General features: G+C 45.8%; 1 protein-coding gene across 2 annotated transcripts in view; it reads right to left on the reverse strand.

Annotated features, from left to right (window-relative positions):
- The window catches only part of Ptprm (protein tyrosine phosphatase receptor type M), a 713,675-nt gene that overhangs the window by 21,537 nt on the left and 679,708 nt on the right, over nucleotides 1-12,430 (reverse strand). Inside the window, exons 22-28 of one of the 2 annotated variants that reach the window (XM_059277901.1) lie at nucleotides 10,250-10,366; nucleotides 9,526-9,576; nucleotides 5,564-5,718; nucleotides 5,184-5,319; nucleotides 3,382-3,531; nucleotides 2,325-2,498; nucleotides 1,268-1,399 (exon numbers count right to left, since the gene is read on the reverse strand). In XM_059277901.1, the coding sequence (XP_059133884.1) occupies nucleotides 1,268-1,399; nucleotides 2,325-2,498; nucleotides 3,382-3,531; nucleotides 5,184-5,319; nucleotides 5,564-5,718; nucleotides 9,526-9,576; nucleotides 10,250-10,366 (915 nt within the window). The remainder of the gene's footprint in view (nucleotides 1-1,267; nucleotides 1,400-2,324; nucleotides 2,499-3,381; nucleotides 3,532-5,183; nucleotides 5,320-5,563; nucleotides 5,719-9,525; nucleotides 9,577-10,249; nucleotides 10,367-12,430) is intronic. The other variant, XM_059277900.1, reaches the window with a different exon arrangement.

The following is a 12,430-nucleotide window of genomic DNA, read 5'->3' on the forward strand; positions in this document are numbered from 1 at the left end:
CGGCTTCTGCATTCAGATGCTGGGTTCATAGACGCCGCTAGCATTGCTGACCGATAGGTGACCCATATGTACCTTCGCATTAGGGACAAGGCAAACTGACTCTACACAGGGAACACATCCTGTACCCCATGCCTGGCTCTTAAATTGGTGAAGTCTAACTGCTGCCTACAAGTTAGAATGACAGTTCTTGGTTCTATTGAATTGGGTGTGCTTTCGTAAACAGTGACAATCTGTTCTGGGAGCAGAGAGGAGGGAGAATTCTAAAACGCTGAAGCTAAGCCAAAAGGAGTAGATAAGAACAAGGACTGTCATTATTATTCCGCCAGCTAGCTTTTGAGTGAGAGCCTTAACCTTACAATGCAATGTCACCAACATAAAAACCCTAGCTGCGTATGAACATTATTAATGGCGACGGAATGTATTTTGGGAAAGAAACATCTTGTCCTGTTTAGATGCTGACACACTCCAGGAGCCCCACCAGCACTCCTGCCCTATTTAAAAATAAAAATTTCTATACTGGAGAGGATATTAATTAATTCCCAAACAAGTTTATTCTTAATACACACTAAGCTCGAAGTTTCCCGAATGCCCTCTGTCATGGTGGTGACGTCTGTGAGGAGAACAGATTCTGCTCCCAAAGGGCCTTGGTGCTAAGACTCTCCTGACAGCTAGCTCCCTCCAAGGAAATTCTGCTACCCTGCTCACCAGGGCTTTCTGCTTCCTCGCTGTTGTCTCTGCGAGAGCTCCACTGAGTGTTCTGAGCTTATACCCAGTGCCAGTTTTGTTTGACTATCTTTCCGAAGAATTGACAAAGTGCAAAGCCATTTCAGCCTGCTTGCCTGCCTCCACTGCCCTGCCATCCCAGTGCCCACTGCCCCCCTTGCAGGTCTTAGATGAGCAGTTCCAAGAAGCACAGAGACCAAGGTCTGTCTCCTGCCTCTATTGGTTGGCTTGCTCTCTCTATGGCTCTGCAATGGTGGTCCCAGTTCATCTCGGACTCGTCTGTGCCCTTGAAGCTCACCAATGGCAATTTTATTTATTTGTTCCTGTCTTTCTGCTTCCTGTATCCAAGCCTTCAGTCTGTCTGTTTTCTTGGTTTTCACCGGCTTTCTTCTGTAGCCTCTAATTCTCACTTGTTATCCTTGTGTTTTCACACCCTTCAACAGGCCTCCGAACACTGGCTGTTTATGCCCATCTCATTCAAACAAAGCACACACAGACTTGACCCTGGGACCTGTGCTCCACCTGGAAGAATCCCTGGACTCACCTGGGCAGGATCCACATCGTTGAGCATAACTACCGATGTGCAGTGGTAATCCAAGACCAGTCGCCAGAAGTCTTTGACAGTGTTTGGCAAAGGATGCTGGGTGACTATAAATGCCGATGGCTGTTTATAGCTCTGCAAACACAAACAAGAAAGACCCGGATATACTCAGCACAACACAGGGAGAGTTACTTTGTGCACATGGAGATGTGTGGCACAAAACACTGAACATATTTAGTGATCATTGAATTCTATCATCATTGTCAACACCAAGATGGACTAAATATAAGCTTTTCTGTGAAATTATTATGAAATATTCTCACTTTAATACCGTGGGAACTTCATAATTATTTCTTACCATTTTTTTTTTATATTTCTGACAGGCAATATTGGCTCTCCATATTAATAATTCTGGTAGAGAAAGTTTCAGTTTGTTTTAAAAACTAAGTGCAGTGAAAATAGTTCTGGTTTTCCCAAAACCCATTTGCTTGTCATTTATCTGGGTGACAGTGTTACTTATCACTGCCATAAAAGATACGCACGCTTTTGTCGGCTCCGGGAGCTTTAAACAAGCTTAAGCCCCTTTATGGTGTCACACCAGCAGAATTAAAATTTACACATTAGCACTGAAAATACCCATTTACTTTCCTGTCAGTTGAATAGCAAGACGTAAACAGACTGGCAGGAGGCAATGAGTTGTGTTTTCTCCCCATGCTAATTACTGCCTGAATTAGGAAGAAGGGGAACTAAATAATGCTGTCAGTCACGGTATCCCCTTTCCCTGCCAGAGGACATAACAGCTGCCTCTTGCTCTCTGGCCAGCAGGCTAAAATAACCTGACAGCTTAGGTGGGCTTCATTTCTGAGGACTTTGGACAGGCGGTGTGTGAGCAGGAACCTCTGCCTCACACAAACTCACACATGGAATGCTAGATCTATTTTTGTTGTTGTTGGAAAGAGTAGCTGGCCTCTTAAAAGGCCAGAGGGGGCACATAAACAAGATGAGCATTCCCAGTGTTCTTGGGGCTCTGTTTCCTTCCCATGGACCCGAAGGGGCTTACATCCATCAAGGCTGCATTGATGTAGTTGCTGCTCTCCCCATCGATGGTGATGAGGAAGGGCAGGCAGCGGTCCGGAGGCAGGATGTCCATGCAGCGGTTTTTCTCATGGTTCCGGGGCAGGAGTGCGATGCTGCAGTCCTCCACTCGTAGGGTGGGCGTCACCATGTTGAGAGTCTGGAGGATAAATGGGAGGGGCGGGAACACCACAGGTGGCCGATTTCATTCTTCCATACGACTCGATAGTATGAATCCATGTTTGAAAACACTGCGTCATACCCCATAAGCGTGCAGTTTTAATGTGCCAATTGAGACCATGAAACACAACTGAGAAACTCTTAAGGAAGTGTGGGTTGATAAAATGTGCCAGGAAAGATCTATGGGTAAACTGATTCCTTTAAAAAGGCACATGAGGTAGAGGACGGCTTTGTCTCACGCTCAGCTGACTGTAGGGTGGGAGCCCCCCACACCTTGAATTCTACTAGCTCCATTCTCTCTTTCCCTCCTTGGGTTGTCTGCACACAATGCCTTTCAGCCATAGGAGCCAGAGGCAAGGGGCCTTGCAGATCCATGGCATACACCGCCATCAACTCTAACTGGAGCAGGGTTTCTGAAAATCTGGGAGGCAAGAAGGATTGGCTTTGAGTTAGGGACAGCTACATAAAACCTGGTCTTGACATATCTGAAGACCTATTTCCATGGATGGATTGAACCCATGCTTAGTTATGCTATGAACCAGGTGTCCTGGATCTTGGAACTGGTTGGTGGCTACTTGAAATGCAAATGGCTCTGTTAGACTAGTGATGAGAAGCCAAGTAGTTCTGGCCCTCGGGGTGTTCAGCCTGGCACTGCTACAGATATTTAGAAAGTGGAGCCCAGGGATGCTGTGAAATGCCCTATCAGACAGCACCAGAGGAAAGAGTCATCCAGCCCTCAGTGCCATTGGTCCTGCCATTGGGAAGCTCTGTGTTGGTTTGAGGGTCTAAGAGTTCACTTTGGGAGTCTTCACAAAGAGCAAAGACACAGCCTACCAGTCCCTCCCGCCTGGATCCCCACTTACCCGGAACTCCTCTTTAATTTGGCTTGAGTTTGTCTGTGGGTCCAGTTTGTTCATGTCATAATACAGAGACCTGACTTGGGAAGCAGGAATGGAGGTGTCTCCACAAAGACAGGCTTCCAGGATCGCATCATGGATAAACACATACTGCTCCTGAAGAAGCAGACAGACTTAGTTAGTGATGGAGAACTCAGGGTGAACCCAGAGAGCTAGAGAAGGAAGGAGGAGTAGTGTGTTGTCAGCCCCATTTCATCAAGGTGACAGAGAAACAAGCATTATAAAGGCCCTGGTGCCAGGAGATGGGGTTGTCCCGACAGCTGGCATGCCACCTGATGGAGAACAGGAAGATAAAGCAAACTAGCTTTGTGAAGAAGAATGTTACACGGAGCGACCAGAGCCGGTGGGACAGTGGCTGGAATAACTCTCTACTTCTGAGCCCACAGATTTGGAACTCAGTATTTCAGAGGAGGACCGAGCATAATTTGGTTGATGTTGGAAGGATTGCCCCAATCAAGTTCACAATATAAAAAACGGTCCAGGGAAAGTGGACTTTGCTCTGAAGACAGTTATGACTCTTAGGAATGACTTAATCTAAACCATGACTTAATGGTTCTGATAGTTATCAGAGCTCTAGTAAGTCCAGAACACAGCTCCTTTACATGAGTGCAGTGTACAGTTAAAAGATGGGTTCTCTAGAACTGGGGGCGTAGCTCTGTGACGGAGCATTTGTCTCACAGTGCAAGCCCTTGGATTTGGTCCCCATCACCACATCAACACACAAGTGTAAAAGCTATTCTTCTAATTGTGACTTGGCAGAGACTTTCCTTAGGATTAACTTCCACCATCTTTATTATTGATCTTCAATTGTATGAAATGTTAAAGGCTTTCTTGTATCACCAATTTCTATACATAACACTTTGGAAGAGGAAGATGAAGTGAGGAGATGGGATTTCAATGCCTGATCAATTGTTAGAGCATGTTGAATATAAAAAGTTGGCTACCATTATATTTTAAAATATGCCCCTAGTCTAAAGAAAAGAGAAGCGGAAGGCAGCGTTTTTTGCCTCCTGGAATTCTTCCCAGGGGGTTTGTAAACTTTCATGTATAACCTAAACATAAAGGATACTAATTTGTCTTCATGCTGCTTCAGGACTGATCCTCCGTGGGCCCTAGGTCCTAGGTCCAGGATGTAAGTTTTAGAAATGTTAAGTTCTCGATAGACCTTCTATTGCAACTTTAAGAGTTACTAATTGGTACAGAGTACTTCTACAAATTGGGCAAAGTCCCATGATGCCAGGTGACAGGGAAGAACTTTTTAGGGCTAGGAGGCTGGAATTCTTTTAATGCCCAAAGAAGAATAAAGTGCACACAGCAGATTGCCCTGGAGCAGCCTGGCAGACACCTAGCTATTCTCAGGAACTGTCTTGCTCTGCTTCTCAGCTGGTTTACAAGACAGACGGAACATGAACAGGGTTGGGAACTTGACTGCTTAATGTAGAGACTCTTTGGAGTCCCTTGGCACAGACAACTGTGTGAATTTAGGTTGATGGCTACAGATTCCAGTACCTGGGACACTCTTGGCACTGGAATCTGTAACTTGAAAAGTCCTTTTTTGTTTGTTTTTGAAAGAACAGACAAAAGGATGGAGGGAGGGAGGAGGCGGGGAGGAATCAGGAGTTGGCAGGTACAGAAATTTTCTCCTAGGGTATTTGGTAGAAACAGTTGGCAGGCTTCTTTTGCCCAAGGAGGTGAGTATACAAGACAGATTGGGGACTAAGCCTCGGGATAAAGGGCAGCTGTAGTACCTCTGTCTGCACCATGTTGACTCTCCTGGACCGGAGCTCTCTGACACAGTTGTAGATGTCCACCACGCCTTCCCTTTCTGCCATGTCCAACATGATATCGATGACTATGAAGCAGCCGGTCCTTCCTGCCCCAGCACTGCGTGGAAAGAGGGGTCCGTCAGCAAAGGGAACGGACCACCACGATGCTCCTGCTCCTTAAAGTCATTAGATACTAAGCGGTGTGTGGTTTAAGCATGAAGCACATTTGAAATGTTACACAACTATCAGCTTTAACCAGTTCTGGATAAACTAGAACATTTTCATCATCCTTTCCATGAAACCTCCGTACACACTACCGGTTCATGGAGCATCCATGAGGAGGTACCAGGAGCTCTGCTTACCTGCAGTGTACCACCAATGGGCCTGCATTAGGTGGGCTCTTGGATTTGACCTGCCGGACAAATCCAAGCAGACCAGTGGCGTGGTAGGGGACCCCATGATCCGGCCAGCCAGTGAAGTGAAACTGTCTTATCTCTCGGATCTCATGAATGCCTCTCTGTACTCCACGGTCAGCCACGGCAGGAAGGGGAACAAAGGAAAAGAAATGAGAAACAAGAGTAAGCCGGCACACAAATCACCCCTAAGCAAGCCTAGGGCTGGAAACAATGAACCCTTGGGGAAGAAGGTCATTTGTAGCTGGAACACCCAATTTGGAAGGCATATGACGTTGAGCTGTTTATAGGTGTGAAAGGGGAGGTGATGTTTGGGGACATGCTAATTTACACATGCAATTCCTGAAGATGAATGGGTCTTTTTGGTTCTTCAAATGTCCTTTCTTACAAAGCAGACTGTATTAAATGCTGTTCCCTCGCAGCTACTGGAATGTTAAGACCCCTGTCCTGGCTCCAGGTACTCACACGGAGCACACACACCGTCAATGCTTAGAAAATGTTTGCTGAAAGAATAAACGAGAATTCCTTTCCAAACAGACAGACCAGCACATCTGTCTTCATCTGTGGCTCAGCTAGGTTTCTCTTTTTATTTTAAGCAAATGTGTAGCCCATTCATTCAAACACCAGCAGTTCTGCGACTGTAAATACTTGAAGTGTTGAGGTGCCAGAGCTAACAGAAATATGAAGGTGCCTTGTCCTGTCTCAAGTGGCCATTTCCTCTGTGGAAGCAGGTGTGTCAGAAAACGTGAGGGTCAAGAAGGGCTTTGACTGGAATCTTCTACTTGACCAGTGGGTTGAAGATGGGGCACTGCCTGATCCTGAACTGACTGAAGAGGGGTGGGGTGGGAAGAGACATCATGCTTATGTTTTGGCTTTCAATTTGCTCTTCTTTTCTTATTTTTTTTTAAACAAAGATTTATTTTTATGTGTATGGGTGTTTTGCCTGAATGCATATGAGCACACTGAATGCATGCCTGGTGCTCACTGGGTCTCCTGGAACTGGAGCTAAGGACAGTTGTAAGTCACCATGTGATATAATATGTGCACATGAGTGTGCAGCTAGCTATTCACACACGTGCCAAGACACACATACATGGAGACCAGACAAGGACATTGGGTATTTCCCTCTATTGCCCACTTTCCTTCTCTTCTGAGACAGGGTCTCTCACTGAACCCAAACCTCCATGGTTCAGTTTTTTTGGCTGGCCAATGAGCTCCCCGGATCTGTCTGTCCTGTTCTCTCAACACAAGGTTACAGGCCCACACTTTTGCGTGGATGCTGGGGATCTGAACTCAGGTCGTCTTGCTTTCACAGCAAGCCCTCTTACCCAGTGAGCATCTCCTAGCCCCAAAGTCTGTTTGAAAAACAAAAATTACTTTTAAAACCAAGGCTACAAGTAAACCAGGGATCCACTGATAAAAACCTGTTTTCCCACATCTGGACTTGGCTTTGATTTTATTACATCTTACAGAGGAACATGCCTGGACTTTACCAGATTCTCTACCAACCATTCATCAATGTTTAGTGAATGAAGAATAAACTCTGTATTATGATGGGCTGGGAAAGGGTAGGAGATGTGAGTCCATCATTTAATATAAGACTCATTTGCTATTTGCTATCAGTGGGTTAATGTATCTTTCATATAATGATACACCCAGTGCCAAAGCTCTATTTTCTGTGAAAAATCCCATGGTTTACTAGAGTTTGAACAGTAAAGAAGCAAGCATACAGGCCTCACAGTGCAGATGAACTGAACAGGCTCCGGGGGCCCAGAATAATGGTACTGGGTAGTTAAAAGCCAAATTTCCTCACCATTGAAAAACAGTAACATTTGGCCAGCTCTAAAGACCCCATCAGAAGATAGTCAAGCCACTGTCCCCTTCCAACCCTTAGAGAGCTCGCTCCCCTGGAATTAAGCACAGTGATTTGGCCAGTGGTGGTCTAATCTGATGGCAGGTGTCCCATGAACCAGGACAGCTTTGGCAATAACTGCTCATGTCCTCCAAGGGATGGGGGATGAGATTTTCCTCTGCTCAACTTCAGTCCCAGTGTGACATCCATCACGAGATGGGCTCCCAACTCCTGTCTTTATTGCTCATTGTCACAGCAAGGTACAGGTTAGCTTCAAGAATCCAGAGAACCTGTTCCCACAATGAACTCCCACTTTCTAATCTGCTCATGACTGGCAAGATTAGCGAAGGAAATTGCTTCTCATACAACATTCCTTCTTGTATATGAACGACAGGTTCTCCTGGGGAAACATAGGAGCAATCAGCAATCATAGCCTAAGTATTTCCCAGCTGGATGTTAATTACATTATTTCTTTAGTTTTCATTGGAAATGCATTAATGCCATAAAAAAGAGTATAAATCATTTAAAGTTTTGATTCAGTATAATGGGAAGAGGGATTGTGCCTATCCCAAAGTGGGCTTATTTTATGTCTGGAATGATGGGCTGAATCGTGAAGTGTGTGTCTGTCTTTAAGACAGGGCATCTTATTCCTCTTGTTTTCTCTAAGTCTCAGGGTGTCTCGTAGGCACAGAGGATACAGTGGTCACTTCCAGCAAAAGCAGACAAGATCTAGGTCTGTGGGGGCCTCAGAGTCACCTTCCTGACATGATGGGTATCGTATGCTACACAAAACAATTAGATATGTGGGACAAAAGAGGGGACCATCAGATGCAAACGAGGAATTCATCTACTCCAGTCTACTGCTGTCTGGTGGCTTTGCAGCAGCGCCCAGATCTATTTTTCACCCTTAGGTCTCTTGTTACATCCTGCTGTCAAAATAGAATTGCAGAAACCTAAAGCCCATAGCTAACCACTTGCTTTTCTTTCCCTTTTTAATGAGAAAGTTTCAAAGTCCAAGAAGTGTTCTCCAGGAGTTAAACGATAGGGTTTTCTTCGAGACTCCCAGTGCTCAGTCTGAAAGTCATTAACACTCCATTTTGATTCTCCCAATGCTTTTGCAAGCTCCTCTCCGTCCCCTTCCCTGTACCATCTCTGCCCCAGTGCCTCATGACTGAAATAACTGGGTGTCGGAGGACCATTTCTATGCAGCTAGGAATTTAGCAGAGGCAGCAAAAGGTTAAAAACAGAGCAAAGAACCCCCCCCCCCCCCCCCCCGCATCCTCCCAGTAGCAACCAGGATGCATTTTCAGCTTGTTAGAGAGCTGACTATATTGTTCAAAGAACGTCATGTTTAAGCAGTGGCTTAGGAAAAAAAATATCGAGGGTCTTTTATTGCTGTTTTAATGCGGATATTCATGAGTGTTCTTGCCAAGAGCCATACAAAAATCCTGCAAGTGCTTTTTCTTGCACAGTCTTGCCTGAGAAGGAAAAACATCGACATCAAAGTGTGAGGTTTAGAATTCGAGGAACTGAGTCAACCAGAACTTCACAGTCTTTGAAGTCTCCAAGCCTCCCTCTTGCTTATTTATTTATTTTTTTAAAGGACGGGTTATAGGAAAAAGAAGCTAAACAGTGTGAGAAACAGATTAACATAAACTAAAGCCCTCTCAGCTTTGCGAGACTGTCATAAATTTGGATTTTCAAACTAGGAGCGACAGTTCCAGTCATCAGTGTGAATCAGACAAATGCGGCTTCCTTATTTCCCAGAGATCCCCTTGTTATTATTCTAAAAAGGGCATTCAGACACAGTGACGACACAGAATCAGGAGAGGGGCCAGGAGCCAAGTGGCCATCAGTCTGGCATCACCCAGCCCTCTAAGGGGTCTGCTGCCACTTGGTGAGTGAGAGCAGAACACATTCGGGACAAATTGGTAAGCCCAGCGAAGCAGCTGTGCAGGGCTGAGGCCTGGAGAATGGGCTCTGGACAGCAAAGCCTGTGGGGCCTCTGAGGGGAAGAATGTCTCTCAGTCACAGCACCTCCACCTTCCCCACAGCGTACCTGTGGCACTTCTCTGGACGGACTGCAGTGTGCTTCACCTCCGGCCCCTCCCTATGTCAGCAGAAAGAGGGGGGAATAATAAGGAGATTCCCTGTTACGCCCTACAGCGCTTCCCAGAGAAGCAGCCCTATCCATGCGTGTGGGATGAGGTGGAACAGAACCAATGCACGGCATTCACCCAGGGCTGAGACCCAAGTGGAGCGAAAGATGAAGGAAGATGCTAGATCATGCAAGATTGCCGGTGACTGATGGAGCTCCCTCGTGTGGGCTTCCAGGGAGATCACTGCCTCTCAGAGGGCCCTTCAGTCTCTTTTGAACTTGGACCTGAGAAAGCCTGAAGGGAGTGAGGTATTTATTCCAAGAGCAGTTAGGACCTCTGTCTGCCTCGGCACTTAGGCCAACGCAGTCCTGGGGAACCCAAGTGGACATTCAACACAAGAGAGACTCAGCAAGCTGCAAGGGCATTTATCTAAATTCAATAAACTCTGATGGATGAATCAAGAAAGAGAAAAGGGCAGAGACAAAGATCATCCGGGTTAAAAATGAAAACAGCGCGGTAGACACGTCTTTGTGTTTAGTCGCAAAGGAACAGACTGCTGTGAAATGGGAATGGTTTACGTTGCGGATGGAGCGGAGCTGTTAGAGAATCGGAGATGCGGACTGGGGAAACTACCGGAGCCTATCTGCATCCGGGTCTGCCGCTCGCTCCGGCTTTCCCACTTACCTTTTCCACAGCAAATGTTCTTATCACATATTCTGCCAGCAGCTCGGTGTCTATCAGAGTAACTTTAATGTCTTTGTAGATCTCTGTGTCGTCTGGCCAGTATTTACAGCATTTCACCTTCAAGAAACACAGAGGGAATGACGGGTTTAAGTTTTCATTTAGTGCCTGCAATGAAGGGGTCATACTATGGTTTACAGGGTAAGTTTGCACGCCCTGCCCGAGTTAGTCGCGAACTCCAGAGCAAGTCTGTCTATCACTGTTCTCAGCATCCTCTGCTCCCCTCATTCCTTGGTTCCCAAAGCAAGTGAAGTGAAGTCATGGGAAGACTGAAATGCAGGGACATGGTCTAAAGTTAACAGAATGTAGTTATTATCCCGTTATAGTAAGCATCCATTTCCCGTCTTTGCTACTCAGGAAACGGTCTGGAAAAAGAACCCACAAGGGGAAGTTTGCATAGTTTAGTCTCTTGGAAGCTTAAGTTTCAGAAAGTGACTCAGGGCTTTGGGGGAGGACTGAGCAGAAAACCTGATTCAATTCTAAAGATAAAAACGACTCTGCCCGGAGAGGAGCAGTAGCTTTGTAACTAATTCTGCCTCAGACTCACAGTTTCTTGTCACTGTTGTTTACAGTCACAAAGGACTGTCTCTCTTTTGAAAATCAGTTTCAGATTAGTACGGCAAGTAGTGGATTTCATCATGACACCGTCATACATGTGTGTCTTTATGTTTTGTCCACATGCATCCCTCTTCCATATCCCTCCTGCTTGGAAGCTGGTTCTTTCTTCCTCCCAGTGAGGGCCCACTCTGATTTCTTTCTTTTTTTCTTTTCTTTTTTGGTTTTTCAAGACAGGGTTTCTTTCTGTAGCTTTACATTTTTCCTGGAACTCACTCTGTGCCCAGGCTGGCCTCGAACTCACAGAGATCCACCTGGCTCTGCCTCCCCAGTGCTGGGATTAAAGGCGTGTGCCACCACCGCCCGGCTCCACTCTGCTTTCTTATTACATAGATCCCATTGCCCTCTCTGCTTCCTGCCTCCTTTATGATCTCCTCTTCTTCCTCCTCCTGACTCCTTTCTAGTCTCCCCCCCCCCCAAATATATACATAAACGTACATATGGATGATTACAAATCTAAGTTCCACAGAGATGAGAAAACATGGAATTTATCTTTCTGAGTCTGGCTCACTTCACTTAACATGATGAGCTCCTTGCAAATGCAATGATTCCATTTTTCTTTATGGCTATGTGAAATTCCATCACGTCTTTGAAACACCTTCTAGACATAATTTCTGTTCTTTCTATTTCCTCTGCCACAATATCAGTGTGGTCTATGGGGTCCTCTGGTACAGATGTTCTACACAGGCAAGATCCAGAAGCCGTCTCCTGAGTGGAGCACCCCCCCCACACACACACTCCAACACCCTGACTTGTGCTATTGCAAGATCGCTGCTTTCCAGCACTGTCTCTGAGAGTGATGGGATCTTCTCTTGTCTGAGGTGTAAGTGGCTTTAAAAATTGGCCACCACTTGCATTTTCAGTCCAATCCACAACTGTCATTTTTATTTTCTATTTTATGTTCAAGGACATACATTTACCTTAATCCCCAAATAGACTCTGTGATCCAAAACCATCCTTTCTGTTTAGAATGTCCTCTCCCATCTATTTCTTTCCAGGTGATACCCCCCATTCTTTAAGGCACATGGTAGAGGCACCCCTCCTTCCCCAGTCTTTTCTCCAAAGATGTAAACTCCCTTTGATTCCCAATATCTGGTAGCAAGGATGAGATTCTTCATACAAAACTCGGCACCTGCTTATTACCAGCGGGAAAGGGGCGATTTTGCTTATTCCTCGGATCCTGCAGCACCTGGAGGTCACATTCTGTACACGATCAATATGTAGTGGCCACACAGGGCTGTATCTCATGGGGACAGGCATAGGATCGGTGTGAGCAGGAAAATCCCAGACAGGGAACATTTTCAGAAAGGATGATGGGCTGAGAAGACCCTTTTAGCGTGGCAAATATCCGTGTCACACTAATGTTTGTAGTGTGGCTCGTGGCTGGCTAGGGCTCTAGCTGCTTCTAAACTCTGGAAACTTTCTGCAAGATAATCCTTATTAACCTTAGTTGATAATATATAAATCAGAGTTTGAGGCAGGTGAAGCACAGGGCAAAGATGGACTTGA

The sequence above is a fragment of the Peromyscus eremicus genome, chromosome 13, assembly GCF_949786415.1.
Source record: "Peromyscus eremicus chromosome 13, PerEre_H2_v1, whole genome shotgun sequence".
Taxonomy (NCBI): Eukaryota; Metazoa; Chordata; class Mammalia; order Rodentia; family Cricetidae; genus Peromyscus; species Peromyscus eremicus.